This window comes from Thunnus thynnus, chromosome 11, assembly GCF_963924715.1.
Source record: "Thunnus thynnus chromosome 11, fThuThy2.1, whole genome shotgun sequence".
Lineage (NCBI taxonomy): Eukaryota > Metazoa > Chordata > Actinopteri > Scombriformes > Scombridae > Thunnus > Thunnus thynnus.
The window spans coordinates 19,709,120-19,727,467 of record NC_089527.1 but is presented as its reverse complement, the minus strand read 5'-3'; the positions used below and the strand labels follow the sequence as shown (position 1 = coordinate 19,727,467).

Here is an 18,348-nt window from a genome sequence, read left to right as displayed (position 1 = left end):
TGGATTCAATTATCTCTCATGGATGGTAGACTTTAGAGCCAAAATAATTAGTTGATTAATCCATTAGTCAATTGACAGGCAACTATTTTGATAATGAATTGTTTCAGTCATTTTTTAAGCAAGAATGCCAAAGTTTTGTTGGGAGAGTTTTTTTGTTGCTTTTCTTTGCCAGAGTAGATTGTATATATTTAGGTTTTGGACTGTTGGTCAAAGAAAACAAGCAGTTTCAACATTCAACCTTGGGCTCTGAGAAATGTTAATGGGCATTTTTATAGATGGAATAGAGGGGAGAGAAACTGGGAATTACATGCAACAAAGTACCGCAGCTGGACTCAAACTGGGAAAGTTGTGGTTCATGGTTGGCACATTAACCTTGAGGCGAGGGCGCCCTATAATGGCGATCTTAAATTATTTTCTGACATTTTATAGAAAAAATAAGTAATTGATTAATCTGGAAAGTAGTCTGCAAATGAATCAATCATGAAAATAATCATTAGTTGCAGCCTCAGTGGCTTTATGTTGCAATATTGATGTATTTTGTCATATCTATACAGAGAATCGTCTGGCAAATCAAAAGAGAAACTGTTGAAGGATAAATAACCAAACAGTCTGTTTTTGGCTAATGTAGCTACATGACTAATGGAGGCATGTCATCACACAGATGCAAAAAAAACATCAAATCCCATATTGCCACAAAGCAGTCCTGCTCGTTAATTTGCAGCACTGCCCACAATGACCTAACCCGACCAATCATATTAAAGAGATAGCTACTTCAGTGTAAACCATATGGCAAAATGTCTGGTACAGTATATAAATCATCATATAACCCAATTCAGTCCCACTTGAACTCTCTGTTGTTTTAGTTTGTTGCAGATTTTACAGTATCTTTTCATTTGTATACAGCACCAGTCAAAAGTTTAGACACACTTTCCCATTCACTTGAATGAGAATGTGTGTCCAAACTTTTGACTGTTATTGTACATTAGGATTATTGTTGACTTTGGCTGTGAATTTGCCAAGCCAGGATCTAAATCCATATTAATTATGCCATTGCTTGTGCGCCATATCTTAATAACATCCCATAATATTACTTTTTCCTGATCTCACAGCATCACAGTGATTATGTAGATCAGTGTGCATGTTCCAGTATTAGCATGCTGCTGCTTACAGGCAGGGTGACACATTAACTTATACTTAATTAACATACCTTGGATATTAATTTTTCCACAAGAAAGTGTCCCATCTGTTTCGTATCTGATAAATTTGTCCGGGTTTGAGGCTTGGCCAACCTCTCATCTGTCTAAGCCAGTGCCCAGATTACTGATGCAACAGCTGTTGGTCTGCCTCTTAAACTTATCTCCTGTTAATTTGAGATTTCTGATGTTGTCTTACAGCTCCAACACTGTTCATACTTAATAAGATTGCACATTAGCAAACTAAATATTGAAACAGTGGGGTTAGAAACACGTGCCCACCCAAAAATAGACACGTAGATTTCAGCTTACGGTTCCACAGCTCATCTAAAATTTAGATCTGAGAAGAAGTGGCACACTCAGTGGAGACGTAAATGATCCTGCTGTGTACTGGCTGTGTTTACTGGGAATAGGTGCATGAAACTGGAAGGCAGCCCTGCTCGGTTTGGGCTTGGACTTGGTGGACTGTGATAAATTGTGAATTGGAAATGTGACTTTTTCAGGTTTGTAGTTCTTCCAGCTTGTTATGCAGAGGACTGATGCGGACTGAGTGCCATTATGGAAGCTGTTCTTGTTTTTCACTCAGTTTTTCCTCCAGGTCCTGATTTTTATGTCCGTTTTGAGAGTTGGGCTGTTTATTTCTCAGATTAACCTCATGATGCATTTGTACACACATTAAACATCCGCCTGCTATACTGCCCATACCTGATGTTACTTAAAACTGTGTAGCCCACTTGATAATCTCTTTAATTAGCTCTCTGATGTATTCTGTCGTGATGCCATCTGACCTGAAGAATTACCTCTTTGGCATGTTTTTTGTATTCAAATAATATATGAAAGACTTGTCTCCTTCTTGGCCTGACCTTGTGGGAGTTGCCTTTCACAGTTAGACTTAATTAATCTCTTAATTAACCTATTGATTGCCTTCACTTTCACAGTTACTGTGCTCTACAGTATTCACAGCTGCATGAGGGAATTTGCTGTTTTGTAATACGGCAGGTGGTGGAGATCACACATGCAGATGAAAACCGTAGTTGCAGCTGCTTGCTATATTAGTTTCCCCTCAGTTTATTCGCCACAAATGTCAAAATGAAATACGTTGATTTTAGAAACTTGTTACATGCGGCTCATCAGGTGATTGAATCGATCCATGAAATAAAAAAAGAATATAGAAACAAAATACTTGACATAACTTGATATTAACTTTCAATCTGGAACAAAACTCTTCATTTCTTTCTTGAATATCTCCTATGGTTATATGGTAATAGGAGTTTAACATGTATTATGCAGTTCCTCAGTCTGCCTTTATCTAGCTAAACTAAACGTGGATTCTCTGCCTAAATGTGAAGTGATGCATCCTCCCCCTGAGTGACAGTAATCCCCCGCTCTGGGAAGGGGCTGCTTGTGGAGACTAATCTCAGCATGGGTCCAAAATTTGAAGCGCTCTGAAAAGGATTCAGGCAGATGAAGGGAAAAAAGAGGCCAATCTTTTTGGTAATTCCAGCTGCCTTAAAACCCCCTCTTGCCCTCTGCTTATTTTAATGATTCTCCAAGTTGAGCTCAGGCATGAAAGCATTTTGTGATGTCTTACATCAGTGTATGTTTAACATAATAGCCTAACTTAGTATTTTGCAGACATGTTGGCATGTTTGTTTGAATCTCTGCTGCTGCGGCTGCTTTGTTACTGTCTCCACTAACAATGTAAACCCACAACTTTTAGATCTGTCTTCTGATTTATGATGCTCTGAATAACAGTGGGAGGTCCCCGCTCAGAGCTCTGCGCTGGTATTCACCAGCACAGCGGTTACTACGGGACACTTAATTATTCTTTATGCAAAGCAATATGTATCTAGCAGCAGCAGGCTCCTAGGAGGGCAGGCGGGCAAAGTGGGGGGAAAAATTGTCCCGAGAAGGGAGGAGGAGGAGGCGGTGACTGTTGAGGGTTGCTACCTCCATCTAAGCCTCAACCCCTATTGAATGCAGGGGACATTATTTTCATGGTTGTCCTCTCGGGGCCTGGAGGCCGGACTGCTGTGACAGAATGACTCTGACAGCTGTGGCAGCCCAATCATCACTTTTCCATTCATTTTTTTTTTGTTGTTGTTGTTTTTTTTTTATCTACAGCTTGGGAAGAAAAAAAACAAAGGACTGAAAAGCAGGAGGAATGTTGATACTTTGTTTTCCTCTAAGTATAATGACAGTAAAGCTGTCCTAATTACGAGCACACGCTACTACAAACATATGCGTGGTCACACATCCATATGTGCTGTGAGAGCGTGCAGGTAATTTGACAGGATTAGCAGTAGGTTTGCCTCCCTCCACCGTTCTCTCTTTGTCAGCTTCCCGCTGTAGTCGAATCACCCTGGGAACCTCTGCAGCACATGACCTGAATCTCAATGAGGTTTAGCTGCCACTGACCTCTCTGTCCTACCCTTCCCTTACAGTGCATATACCTGCTCACACACACACACACACACACACACAAACACACTCACTTACACTTGTGCACACACCACAACACATGCAAAGATGCCTGCATGTTCTGTAAGATATTTTAAATAGCTGTGCTTCTGCTTTAATGCGACAGAACCAATGGGAGTATGGGACAGGCGGTCACATATATTTTTAATAACAGCACCAGGATGATAATGTGTGAGAATGTATCTGCCTGCTACTGTACTGTAAGCAGTTCTGTAATCTCAGCCCAGCAGAAGAGCCTTGGTTAACTTAAAAGTATCTAAAATCATTCCCGAGGTTTTCCACTGCCACTGCTGCTGCAATGCAGAAGTTTTGACCGGTGAAACTGCATCTCCTCAAGTAACTTTTTGGCCTCCAAAAGTCAGTCCCAGAATGTTTTTGATATCACTTCATGAGTCAACACATCAATATTTTGCTAAGCCTATTTGCCGTCTTATCAGATGAGTACTGCAGAAAGTAGGATCTCTAAAAATGACCTTTTCCCACTTCTCCATTTGCGTATTCCCTTCTTTAAAATCACACAGTCTCTTTCATCTTTGACCTCGATCAGCTTCCTCTGATGTGGCTGAATATCACCACTGAAAACCTCCCACTGAAAGATGACTGCTCCATTATCTGTCAAAGTACAACAGAACCCACGGGGGCCACCGGACCCAAGATGAATGAAAACACAAAATCAAGTCAAATTGTTAAACCTTTAAATCCCTGCTGATATCCAGTCCAACAGTGGCTGAGCAGTTGGCTCGAATGCCATCATTAACTCCTCCAGTGCACCACTACAAAGACTCAACCGGGCACGATTCCCTTTGTTCTGTCTGCCTATCTGGAGCCTAAAGGCATTGGCAGTCTGTTTACCACCCATGCCACCCACCCCCCACGACCCCAGGACTGTAAGCACTGCCTGGCCTGGCTCATTGTGGGTGAAGTGGACCATACCAACAACTCCTGGAGGGGAACAGCAGAGGGAACACAAGCCTACTTTACACCTGACCTTTATATGTTTTTTGCTGACAGGAGCTTACTAACAAGAGGTGGGGGTTGAGGGGGGTGGGGTTATTTGGTCTACCCTGAAGTGGAAACTGAAGCGGACATGTGTGCAGACATCGCTGTCATCTTTATTTAGCCTTCCGCTGTCAGCTGGAGCATGTGGAGGTCGGTGTAGCGATGCGAGCATGCTAGGGCTCATACACATGTAAACAGTGGTAGCATTCTATGAGCCTATATTGAAACCTAATGAGCCCAGACAGCCTCTTCTTGCACGTCTGGCCTGGAACTGAGACCGCTGAATCAGGATGCATCGTCTCACTCGGGAATTGGCTGCCCCTATGCAAACTAGCTCCGGCGCTTTCATAGATAGAGGTCATAAAAAGGGAGATTGGTGGCATTTTCTTGGCATTGTGGTTGATGAAAGAAATGTCAGCTGCTGAGCATGGTGTTTCCTTAAGATTGTAACCTTTCCGCTGGGGTAAAGGCCGAACGACATGTATGGAGAAGCATGTTTTCGGCTGTGTGGCGGGGTGAAGAAGTCAAAGTCTCTGCTTTGTGTACACAGTCTTGTATTTGCACACAACTGTGTAATCGTCCACAGGCAGATAAATAACATCAGATTTTACAGTTTGCGTATTTTTACATGGTTGTCATAGGGTGTGATTTGAAAACAGATTTTTGTATTGATTGTTGTAGAGCAGTTTAGAGTCTAGATGAATAGGGAGTATACTGTAAAAAGTTGCTTTTATAGTAAGTATTTTCAAAGGTTCAACAAGGTAGAATTAACAATAAACCATCTTTCTGAGGTGAAGTTTCAAGCTAGGAATGGCAATGTTGGTTGGTTGGTCTGGAATTTTGTCCAGTCTGAAATATCCCAACAATTATTGGATGGATTACCATGAAAATTGGTACAGATTTTAATATTAATATTCCCCCACAGGATGAGTTGTAATAACTTGTGTGATACCATTTTCATCTTTTGCCATCATAAGCTTAAAATTTCAATTTCTCCACTACTTTGATTTATGACCAACAATTTTTCGTCATATAAATAGCCTATGGCAAAATATTAATGGCAAAACTAATCCCATTCCCGTCAGCCTCAGCTGTACTTTGTGTTTAGTACTAATTAGCCAATATTAGCATGCTAACATGATTAACTACCACTGAAGATGGTAAACATTTTATCTGCTAAACATTAGCATTAATATTTTCATGAGTAAGTTCGCAAGCTGACATTAGCATTTAGCTCAAAGCACTGCTGTGCCTTACATGTCTGCTAGCTTGGTTGTCTTAGCATGGTTTTTGACAACATTTGGCAGTTAAGTCAGCAAAGAAACTAATGATAGTATCATACAGCTGTTAGGCATTATCACTGGTAAAGTGTGCTATTTTGTGACACCCTGACTGTAAACTTTGACTACACGGCAAAGAAAAAAAACACAGAAATGAGCTAGCACTGAGACAGCTGAGTCTTTAAATGAATGCAGTCATCTGTAGCTGGCCAAGTGGACCCTCTGTCTACATACTTTTGTGTGATTTAGGTCTGGAGCTTTTGGCTCCTTAGGTCCAAATTAAGGTCAATCTTTATGCTACAGAGTACAATGATATTTAAGAGCTTCAGTTTGGGGAACATCCTTTTCTGTTTCAACATGACAATTGCTGTGTGCTCAAAACAAGCCCCATAAAAATATGTTCTTTTCAATTTGGGTGCATCACCACAACACCTTTGGGAAGAACTGGAGAGTTGACTGTGAGCCAGGCCTTATCAGCCAAAATCAGTACCTGACCTCAGTAATGCGCTTGTGGCTGAATAGGAGCAACAGGTTCCAAAATCTTGTGGAAAGCCTTCCCAGAAGAGTGGAGGTTGTTATAGCAACAAATTAATACACATGGTTTTGTAATGAGATATTCAACAATCACGTATGGGATGTTTGAGTGTCCAACGTCTCATGCAGTGTGTATTACATCACCTGAACATGTTTGGGTCTGTAATCAGTCGTGACCAGTTGTGTAAGACAAGTTGCTCTTATGGCAGGTTCCATCATTACATTATTGCAACTAGACTTCAGCGACTTTAGAGCGAACACTGTGTTACATAGTGTCCTCTGAGTGCCTGCGTCATGATGACATTCAATCTCAGCGACTTGTGCTTCATTAACGACAGCGGTCTTATTGTGTCGGCTACAGCAGTGTCAAATGGCAGCACCATAACTCCGGGGTGCAACAGCTGCATTTAATCAAGCGCTGCCCGGCTCTAATCAGCCTCTGCCTTACCCATCTCTGCTTGGCTCATGGTCATTTTACACTGACAGCAGATTTATAAGGCTGGATATTAGAGTGCTCCAGTGAGATAGACACACTCTTTAGCCCTCACTGTACTCAGCTCACTTTTCTCTGCTGTTTCTGGAGCCTCTACAGAGCACATTTGTCCACATCGGTGCAGAAAACATGAGACATATAATTCATTCAGGGGCTGTTTCGACCTGCTGGCTGCAGAAGTCCATTAGGAAGCAATGTGTGTGTGTGTGTACGGGAAGGGTATGTTTTTTTTCCCTCCAGCCTCCTTGAGGACTCCCTCATCAGCTTCATCACCATATGGAAACAGCTGGTCCTCAGTGGTAGGATGCCCTCTGCACTGCATGAGGCAGCCTGGAGAGAGACACAGTAGTAGCGCTTCTCACAGGAAGGACTGTCACAGAGGAGGAGCAGTGAAAGGAGGGGGGAGCTTGTTTGGGGAAGATTATGGATGCGGTTGTGGAAGTGTAAACCCTCTCACTAAGCTGGTAGAGCTTAAGTTTTTATTCTCCAAGCGTTAATAGGAACACAGACAGTGTCATTCTTTGCCTTTAAAACACTGCATTGATTCACAGGCGGGCAAACCCTTTATTTGGTAGGATGTTAACTCGGCTCAGCTGTATGAAGGGGATTCTTTAAGTAACTTGTGCCTTAGCAACCCACTGTCCTTTTGTGTAGAAGTAGAGGAGACACTGATCCCTATAAACATACTCAGACGCAGCTCTGGATCATTATCCAAGCCAGGGGGAACTGCTACTATAAACACTCACATTCTGTAGCTGTGATACGCTCTGCACTGGTGCAAACCAGTCACGAGGAAGCAGCCAGGCAGAAACTCTCCCGTTGTGTGCCTGACAGAGCTCTGTGTGTCTTTACAGCGTGCACAACAGAAGAAATGTTTCTGTGGAAATCCCTGACATTTATTTGACCTTACATGGGAAAGTTACTCTGCATCCAAAGATGCGGTGGCTTTTTAAGGTTTGTGTGTGGTCATAGTGCAATTATTTGTCAGAAAGTGGGCGGTTAAATCAGTCTTCAAGTGTATGTGTGTACTGTATGTGGGGTGGGGGGAGGATGGGGGTGATCAGGGAGTCTCTTTCCCCATCCTGATACTGTAACAGCCTCAAAGGCCGTCAGTCCATCATCGTTGACAGCAATGACACTGAAATCACAGATCAATCTGCCTTTAGCTGCAGCAGGTAGGATGGAGGCTTTTTAGTGGCCAACTGAGCCCTTGAGGGCCAGGATGGGATTTAGAGTTGTCATCTATTTGGGTGACAGGGAGTTTGAAAGGTCTACAAAGTAGAGCTCTGTTTTGTTTCTGGCTGCTCTTCGTCATTGGGGTGTCCTGGAGCTTGGTTGTCTTTCATTTACATAAATATCTCCTGGTCGACTGGTCGACCGGTTGGTCGATATGCTCTAGTCAGACTAAATTCTCATTGGTCGAATAATCTCTGTGTTACTTTCAGAAGAAGAAAAGTGTTACATCAGTAGCCCTCCAGGATTAACCCATTATTTCCTGCGGCGGGAGGGACAGACTAACAAATTACCTGTGAAAACGGGGGTGTATTCAAAACACCCCTGTTGTTTTCACAACTTTGAACTGCCCAAACCTAATTTAGACTGCTGGGTCTAACTGTACTCAATGTTTACTGAACGTACTGAATGTGTACTGTATCAGCGTTTCTTCTGTAATAATATCAACGAACCCCTGCCAGGCCAAAAGATATTTTTTAATGCCAAAAATAACGCTAAATATCGGTAGCGTAACTCCGTTTAGGAACAGGGCAGTGCTTAGTATGTTTGCGAAGATTATGTACGATTTCAGTCGACCAAGATTTTCTTTGGTTGACTACAGCCCTAGTCATTGGATTTGATTGCTCGGGACAAATGTTCAGATTGAAAATAGGAATAGTTACTGCACATGGTCATAAAAACCCAGCTGAGTGTTATTTTAATTAACATTATTTGTTTATTTTATCCTCTCATTCACAGCAAAAAGCCTCAGGCAAGGTGCTGTTTGACCTGGTGTGCTCCCATATGAACCTTATCGAGGGTGACTACTTCGGCCTGGAGTTTCAGAACCATCAAAAGATGATGGTGAGTGAGGAAAGAAAATGAAAGGCAAATCTTTTAAATCTCAGAATTTTTTTTTTGTTTAGACGAGCTACACATTGATGCTTTTCTCTTTTCCACAGGTTTGGGTAGACCATATCAAGCCCATTATCAAGCAGCTCAGGCGTAAGTGTTTCAAAATGGTTTACTGTTACGTTTTCTTTTAGCAGAGCTTTCTCTTTGAATGTCTCGGAGAAAATAGCCATCAAATCAGTTAAGAGTACTTACACAGTATGATCCACGTGACTCTGTCTTTCAAGAGGAAATACACTGTGTAATTTGCAACCAAGCAAAGTCCACTACAGTAGATCTATTTCATGTTTTTACAAAACTCATCTATCCCACACAGGACCGAAGCACACAATCCTGAGGTTTGCTGTGAAGTTCTTTCCTCCAGACCATGCTCAGCTAATGGAGGAGCTGACGAGGTGAGCTCCTCTCCACATAATTAAACCCCTTTCATCTCTACATCATGTTTGTCTTCCAGTTTGCATTTGACTCCGCATGTACTGTATCAACAATAAGTCTATGTAAATGACCTCAGCCGTGACGGAAAGCGATTGTGGAGGCATAAATGAAACATGTGCTCCGATTCCCAAAAGATTTATTCCCTCCAGAGCTATGCAATTCATATGTCATGGCTGCCACATTTCTGATTTAGATCTCTGGAGATTAGTGTGGAATTAATGATTTTCTGGTTTGTGTTTCCTCGTTGCAGAACAGGCTCATGACTTGGATGTTTTCACAGTCAAAGTGCAGATATATTGGGCATAAAGAAAGTCATGTCCCTCTGCCACAGTTGTGTATATACTGTGTATACTGTGTTCATCAAGCTTGTTGATATTAGCAATGTATATTTTTTTATCATTTAAACCAGCTTTTATTAAGACTATATTGGTTCCTGCTCTGGCTTGCAGCCAAGAGAGGCAGCAGTATAACACATGACATTCAGTTAATGTTCAATAACTTATTAAATTACTTCACTTAACTTATTTATTACTGAATCCAAAATGTGTGTCAAAGAAGGTCTTGCATAACCTTGAAAGAGCCCGTGTATGCTGTATTTAATCAGAATTTCAGTTCTAGTTATTCTCTTGGATACATTACATTACGTTACATTTGAATGCAGCATTACGTGGTGTTCCTGAGATGCTGCAGAGGTTCTGAGTCTGTGAAAACCACCTGTGTTTTGTGTCCAGGTACCTGTTTGCCCTCCAGATCAAACAGGATGTTTCTTGTGGACGTCTGACCTGCAACGACAGCAGTGCCGCACTGATGGTCTCCCACATTATCCAGTGTAAGTCCCATGACTCATGACTGTTTCCTCATTTAGCTCAAGAGACCAAAGAGTCAACTGATCAGATAACTGTCACAGAGCTTATCATCAAACATTGTCATATAGAACACTGTGCGCCGTTGCGAATTGATTATCTGTGTGTTACTATGGATACCTTTCAGTCGGATGTCTGAACATAATCTTGCAGAACTGCTTCAGAGCAACCGCACAGCATGGTGCATTTTCATAACCTGACATTTCTGTTACCGTGGGAGCTCTCCCAATAGTGATCAAAGACGACATGCACGCTGATGGAGATCATATAAATCTTGTGTCTGCATATACAATAGGAATGCAGCAGAGTGCAATTTTTGTCACAAAAACACCATATTAGGAAATATTTTGTGGAAGAATGGTGGTGCATCCTGTTATTACATTGTTTTCACAGCTTTTACTACAATAACATGTACCTTTTCCTTTCTCACTTTTCAGCTGAGATTGGGGACTTCGAGGAGAGCCAGTGCCGGTCACACCTCCTCAACAATAACTACATCCCAGATCAAATGCCCCTGATTGATAAGATCATGGAGTTTCACTCAAAGAATGTGTGAGTTGCCAGGTTGGGCCTGAAGTACTCTTGATTCGAGACTGTGTCCTGTGTCGATCCTAAAATAAGGCATTACTTGGATCCTGTAGTAGGTTTTTTTTAGCTCTGTTCATAAGGTCACTAAAGCCATGGCTGAACACAAATTATTCTATTCTCTCTTCCTGTGAACAGGAAAAGTTGTTTGAGACCTTGTGCATGTCCCGGGGGGAAGTTTTATTATACTGGTGACCCATTCAGGAAAGCAGCCATCAAATGAATGGGTTCTTTCTCAGAGAATTACATGCACTTGTTTATATCAACTTTAAAAAGCCAGTCTTTGTATGCTGTTGCATGGCTTCTATATTGAGAAGTGGATATGAGTTTGTCTATTGCTCTATCAACAACAGCTTGTATTGCTCCTCACTAAATACTGAAATCTTCCTCCAATCCACCAAATGACTCAAACAGCTATTGTCAGCTGAGTTTGTAGGTAAAAAACACTGATTTTTCAGAGTCTATTCTCAGGTGTCTAAAGCACGAGTTTCTATAAAGTGAAGTTTGTTATTGAATTTGGCACTTTTCACTCAGTACTTTTCCAAGTATCTGCCTCTAGTTTAAGAATGGTGTGTTTTTGAGAGTACTGGAAACCTTCCTAATCCCCTCCCACCATCCTCCCTCAAAATGTCCTCATCAGTTCACAAGTTTGAATGCGAGCCAAAGCTTTGCCAACCCTTGTCTCACCTCTATGTTACAGTGGGCCGTGCCAGAGATGGACACATAGTGGGCGGCTGCTACATGAAAAGAGCTCCATTAGATGCGACTGCTCTCTTTAGGCTCTTGTGTACAGAGATCCTACATTATAGCCGTACAGAAGATCTGTCATTAAGCCACCTTTGCTTTTTTTTACACTGAACCAAACAAAGCCAGCATAATGCCGCCCCTGCGTGTGCTTTTCCATAGCTTTGCCGGCGTTCCAGATTCAGAGGCGTGACGTGTAACATAACAGCGTCAGCTTCCTGTCAGTTCCTTGTCCTGCCGTGCCAGCTTTCCCTTTTACACAGTCGTCAATCCAGCTCTGCGACTACCTCCGTAGCCAGCTTATTGATGGAGCAGCTCAGCCCCCTGACTCCATGTCCATACCGTTTATACAGAACAGCGAGGTGGAATAAAAGCGCAGCATTCCCACCTTCAACAGGCTGCCCCCCCTCTGCCCCATCCCCCTAAGGCTTTCTTACAGTAGTTGATAACTGTAGCTGCAGTTCTGCTGGCTGGGTGCCATGCTGAATTAAATCTCTTATTAAGTGCCACACACAGGAAACAGGAAGGCTTATCCACTGATAAGAATTTGGAAAGTTAGTTAGCTTTTGCCACCCCTCCCCAACCTTCCACCACCTCTCCAAAAGCTCGGATAAATATGAGAAACCTGAATCCACTCGGACATGCCTCATGCCTCATTTCACCTCAATTTCAGAGACACACAGCAGGATGATGAGCCAGGATTTAATTTATTTGTCCAAAATTTGCTGAAAGGATAATGAAGGCTGCAGTTTGCACTGAGCAAGTCAAAGTGTTAAATCCTTGAAGCAAGATTAACCCTTTTTTGCTATCTTAATTCACTACTGCCTACCCTACTGTAGTCTTTTGCGGAACACCTTTCCAATATGGATTGAAGGATAAGACTTGTGTTATTCTAAGTTTTTATTATTGTCAACAAATCTCATGAAAACACTATAAGTAACAATGTGTCACTGTCTCTCAAGACTTTCTGACATCCTTACTCTGTTCCTGACTCTCTGCACTGAGCTCAATAGTTCCTCCTGAAGACATAAATCCTTAAAAAACAGGTCACAAATATATATAGTTTCACTTTTAAAATAGGCATAGTATTTACCTTAAACAGCTGGGCACTGTAGTTTTTAGCAAATGTTACTCAAAGAAAAGTAAGTAGTACATTTGTTGGGGACTATTTTCACCTGTGGATTAATACACATTTGATGCAGCAGCAGGATGGTGTGTCTGGGATTGACTCAAATAAACTACATTGTTTGCGTTCAAAGTATTGAAGAAACCTGCCGCCCAGTGCAATGATACATTTTTAATAGTTTTCAGACAACAATGGAGGCCAGTGGCACTGAGCAGACAATACTGGTTTTAAAGTATCAAAAGGAATTGTTGCTTTTGATCTTTTCATGGAATTTGTTGACAATAAGTAAAATATAAAGTATCCCTAGGCTTATCCTTGAAATTGTGACTGTTGTGTTTTGTGTTGCTAGAGGTCAAACACCAGCAGAATCAGACTATCAGTTACTAGAAGTGGCGCGCAGGCTGGAGATGTATGGGATTCGCCTCCACCCTGCCAAGGACCGCGAAGGTTCGAGGCTGAGCCTTGCTGTGGCACACACAGGTGTTCTGGTCTTTCAGGTTAGTCACACTAGTTTGTGGGGCAACACTTGGTGGATTTAATGATGGATGGCGTAAGAGGTGCCTGAGTTAAAGGTTAATAACATTTTTCATCGTTGCAGGGACACACAAAGATAAACGCCTTCAATTGGTCTAAAGTGCGTAAACTGAGCTTCAAGAGGAAACGTTTCCTCATCAAGCTGAGGCCAGACTTAAATGTAAGTTAACTCGCTGAAACATATTGTGTACAATACAAAACCCATCAGTGGTCGGTGTTGTAAGTTATGTCTTTTATGTGTTCCCCAGAGCTCATATCAGGACACCCTGGAGTTTCTGATGGCCAGCAGGGACTGCTGTAAAGTCTTCTGGAAGATCTGTGTGGAGTACCACGCTTTCTTCCGTCTCTTTGAGGAACCTAAGGCCAAGCCCAAGCCTGTGCTGTTCACACGAGGCTCCTCCTTCAGATTCAGGTAGTGAGTGCTTGCATTATGAAGCTGCTGTCAGTCTCCCGGGACTGCAGTCACAGCAGCATCTGCTCATCACATTAACAGTCTGGTACAGCTTTGCCCGAACAGCTCATCATTATCTCTCCTGTACTTGTCTCTGTAGTGGTCGCACACAGAAGCAGGTGATGGATTATGTAAGGGAGTCTGAGTTTAAAAAGATCCCGTTTGAAAGGTAAAGGGCTCCACACACGTTTGACATATTTGGTCTAGGAGAGGGTGCTCAGAGTGTATATCACTGACCTTCAACATCCTGTCTGCCAGGAAACACAGTCGTGTCCAACACAACAGTCGGGTCCAACACAACATCCGCTTGTCGCCTTTGCCTTCACCACGCCACCATGAAGTGCCAACAGAAGTGAGTGGCTCATATCACCTTATGCATCTCATTATGATCATGTTGTTAATGGTACCCTGTGGAGTTTTCTTAAAAACAAACAGTTATTTTACAGGGAAAGTTGTTTTTTTGTTTTTTTTTAACTTAAGACCATTGTTTTTTTTAATGTATTTTACAATCTGCATTGTTCAACAGAGTACACTCTTGGTGTTTTGTAATTCCTGGTCATATTTTCTGTACATAATATTATGTAATTGGAACAGGAATGGAAAATGTAAAAAAAATAGAACCATTCACATTTGTTTTATATTTTTATTATTAAGTGTCAAGTGAATAACAGGGAACAATGCCCGAGGCAGACACTTCAACACTCCCTTGGGCTTCAAGGCAGGGTCAGATCTTGGCAGTATGTGCTGCAGGAGAGTTCCTGAGCCTGCCAAGACGTACAAATAAATGTGTAAAGCCATCTGTTTAAGCCCTCTTTAGAAAGGGCTTCATACTTCTTGACACTTCTGCTCGGTACCTTCAGGTTCCTAGTTGCATCTGAGTGCTTGGACCCTGATATATTTGCTTACAGGTCTAATTTAAATCCATGTTTAAATTGGCAAGCAGCTTTCTTCTTCCCTGCCTTTTGGAAGAGTATAGCTACATTTATTGGCACATTATCACCACTAACTGTCGACAAGGAAACCAGCAGGAAGTTATTTGTGCCAGCACTGTGCACATATGTGTACATGTACATATGCTAGTAGAGCACAAGCTACAAACCTGGTCATCAAAACAGTGCCTAATGGCCCCGCAGGGGGTCAAAAACTCCATGGGGTTCCTTCATGTAAAAAACTAGCTTTTAGTTACTACTGGTAATTGAACTGAACATAATCATGAATAAAATGTACTTGAATTCTTTGATTATCTGCCTCTTTCTGTCAGAGTGGTGCTCCTGGGGACGGAGTTGACTCTCCTCCTCGGCGTCATTGGCAGGAATCAGTGCTGGTGAGTGCAGAAGACCCTCCTGCATCGCGGACAACAAGGGCGAGCCCATCTCTCCAGAGAAACGGCCATGAGGACAGAACGGGGTCTGTGTCCAGGACCGAGGAGATAAGAGGCTCAACACGGCAGGCCCACCCAGAACATCTGAATACAGGTCCAGCATCTCAGACTGCTAGAGGCAGCATCTCTTCTATCGCCCACATTGACTGCAGTGATACAGATAGTGCATATAATATGGGCAGGGACAAGGCTATTTGGTCGAATCACAGCTATAGGGAGCACGCCATGCCTCGCCGTGGTTCCGGCTCTGGGGGCATAAACGGGCCTATGCAGGCCCAGCAGGAGCACTCTCTGGGTAGGATGCGGCATAGGGACTCCCCTTCTTCCTCTAAACCATCGTTCAGCATGAGCCATGAGTTGGACCAGTCCACCAAGCAGTCATTCCAAAGGTCTCACCAAAGTCCTCTCCCTAGCACTATGGTGGACATCAGTGGTCATAGTAGAGAAAGGCATAGCAGCAGCTCTCATATAGTCCCACAGATGAGTGTCTCCACCAGACCTGCCATGGACACCTTCCATCAATCAAGTCCCCTCAGTCATGCTGAGCAGAACGGCTACAGCTCTGTTCCCCCTCACTTTGATGAGGGTAGGTACTCCCCTATCCCAAGCCGCTCTCCTCTCCTACAGAAGCTACACAAAGTACGTCACCAATCTGACACAGACCCAAACCAGGGAACATCCTTGCCAGGGCAAGGATCACGTCCTGTCCTGTCTCGGGCTGAACGTATGGCTGCTCTTGAGCGCCGCATGGTAGCAAATGGCCTCTCAGCCCCAGGCAGAACCAGAACCAGTCTGGGGAAGAAACGCTTAGGGCAGGCTGGTGGCCCACATGTGGGAGCAGTTCAAATGAATGATTGCTCTACTACTAGTGGTTCAGAGTCCAGTGAGTCTGAGGTGGAGACCAACAGGGGCAACTGCAGCAGCCCGCTCATGTTTGGTAATCCAGTGGAGGCCAACTCCACTTCCCCTATACCTAGAAACAAGTTTTCCTTTGGCAGCCTCCAGCTGGATGAGGAGGCAGATGAGGACGGATGCCATGCATTTAGTGACGAGGAAGGCGGACAGATATTCAGCTGTTAGTGCACACAAACCTTCTCCAACAAGAGAGTTTAAAAGGTTTTTCTGGGTCAGGATGGTGTAATCTGGAAAAAGTGTCCATTTAGGTGACACATTATTTCTGTCAGGGGGAGCACTCAAATCTCCACATTCCTACCAGAAGCACAGCCTAGCTTTAAGTCTCTCTTTCATTGGGAGGTGCTGCCCTTTGCAAGATTGCATAAAGGAAGGAATTTGTTCAGGGTTTTCTTGTTTGTCGAGTAGCGTTATCTTTCAGCCTCCCAGTTCTTTGATTGTATTAACATGTCCCTGCAGAACAATACAAGTGCCATGTTAGGATTTAACATTTAATTGCTACTGTAGTCGTTAAGATACTACAGAGATGCTAGATAATGAGTCTGTTTTGCAATTTTTAAACTTGAGGATGATTAAAAGAGAAATTATCATTCCAGTTGCACTTTTTCTCACATTCTTTGAGTTTACTGGACTTAAAAACAAAGTCTACAACACTGTTTGTAGAGTAAGAGTTGTTGAATGCTTGGTTCAGTTTTCTATGTCTAAGATGCCTTTTGACTTCCTTTAGGGAAATAAACATACAGTATCATTCCATAATTGTCCATAGACATAGACAAAGTTGGTTAATTTTTATACCGTTTTTTGCAAATGAGCTTTGTGCTCATTATCAATCTATTGTGGAGTCTTCAAAGACCTGTGGATGTATAATTATGGCAGTAATTTCGACTTTGTAGGCATTTTTTGCAGCATTTGACTTGTGACTCGAGTATGTCCTGTTTTATTTGATATCGGAGTGGAAATTAATCCATATGCTGCAAATACCAATTTGAGTGTCTGATTGGTGTTCAGTATTGTTAATGTTTACAGTAGTCTCTGCTCTTTTCTTACTTGAAACAGAAACATCCATTACGTCATGATGTAGTCACAAAAGTGGTAGGAATAGACAATAAATACTACAGTAGGACTTCATACAACCCCACAATATGTTTGTGAATAATACAGAATTGCATTAGAGACCAGCAGTGGCCTGGTCAGACCGAGGTGAAGGGAAAATGCTGTTGCAGAGGTAGTTTAGCCACTCAACAACAATTTATAGCTCTCACGCTCACTATTGATGTCCCCCTCTGCACTTCACTCATGCTCGAGTATCTCTGGCAATCTGTGTAATTTGATATCATACTCACAAAGTCCTCTAAAAGCTATGGTGTCCACATATTTATTTGTTTCAAAAGATTGCAAAGTCTGCAATCTTTTTGGCAAAAATAGCACTGCACTTTGATATTTTTTAGTTTCCTTTTCAGTTTTCTTTTGCACTTCTGTCTTCCTGTTTGTGTTGTTTCATCTGTTTTAGAAAGTGATGATCTCTATTTCACATTTCTGTTCTTTCTGTTTCTTTGTCCAATGTAAGCACTTGTCTGTCAGCATGAAACTGTCATATGTATCTTGTGTTTTTTTGTTGTTGTTTTTTTTGTCTCCAAACTGAAAATGCATGTAAACCTGTTCTGTCACTTACTATGTGTGTTGGTGGGGGGGGGGGGGCAAGATTACCAGTATCTGGGTTTCCATCTCTGCAGTGATCCAGCTAACAGTTAATAATTCCAGAGGAGAGAGAGCAGGATGACAGGAGCTTGGGAATATGCAGGAAAATAAAGTCAGTTTTTAGTATGTGTGTGTGTGTGTGTACTGTATGTGTGAAAGGCAGTTTAAGGGCAACACCTCAAAGCACCAAATCTCTTGGCTCATCCATCACTGTCAACTGCTTTTGCGGTGCTCCCAGACATTTTTAGCATTGACGTCGAGCGGCATTTTTTATAGTGAGATTTTGTAGTTTATTCGTATGTTTAAGTGGCGCCTACTTGGATGGATAGCTATTCTCGACAAGACTTTTATATTAACAACTGATTTAAGGTTTAGATTTCTAGATTAATAGATTAATAACCATGAGCTCTAAGAAATCTATGAAAAGATACTGTATTTGTGAAAGTTACTGGATCACTGCAATGTGAGGGAACCCTGTCTGGTGCACAAAGCTCTCCCATAGACCTACAATGATC

At 42.4% G+C, this 18,348-nt stretch overlaps 1 protein-coding gene across 4 annotated transcripts in view; it reads left to right on the top strand.

Moving 5' to 3' along the window:
• The window catches only part of LOC137192730 (FERM, ARHGEF and pleckstrin domain-containing protein 1-like), a 51,236-nt gene that overhangs the window by 20,368 nt on the left and 12,520 nt on the right, over positions 1 to 18,348 (top strand). For all 4 annotated transcript variants that reach the window (XR_010930618.1, XM_067603636.1, XM_067603637.1 and 1 more), the window contains exons 3-13: positions 8,952 to 9,056; positions 9,155 to 9,197; positions 9,421 to 9,499; positions 10,271 to 10,368; positions 10,840 to 10,954; positions 13,207 to 13,354; positions 13,456 to 13,551; positions 13,640 to 13,803; positions 13,943 to 14,011; positions 14,101 to 14,194; positions 15,104 to 15,317. Coding sequence is in view for 3 of the 4 variants with exons in the window: in XM_067603636.1 (XP_067459737.1) it covers positions 8,952 to 9,056; positions 9,155 to 9,197; positions 9,421 to 9,499; positions 10,271 to 10,368; positions 10,840 to 10,954; positions 13,207 to 13,354; positions 13,456 to 13,551; positions 13,640 to 13,803; positions 13,943 to 14,011; positions 14,101 to 14,194; positions 15,104 to 15,317 (1,225 nt within the window). In the remaining variant the exon portion in view is untranslated. The remainder of the gene's footprint in view (positions 1 to 8,951; positions 9,057 to 9,154; positions 9,198 to 9,420; positions 9,500 to 10,270; positions 10,369 to 10,839; positions 10,955 to 13,206; positions 13,355 to 13,455; positions 13,552 to 13,639; positions 13,804 to 13,942; positions 14,012 to 14,100; positions 14,195 to 15,103; positions 15,318 to 18,348) is intronic.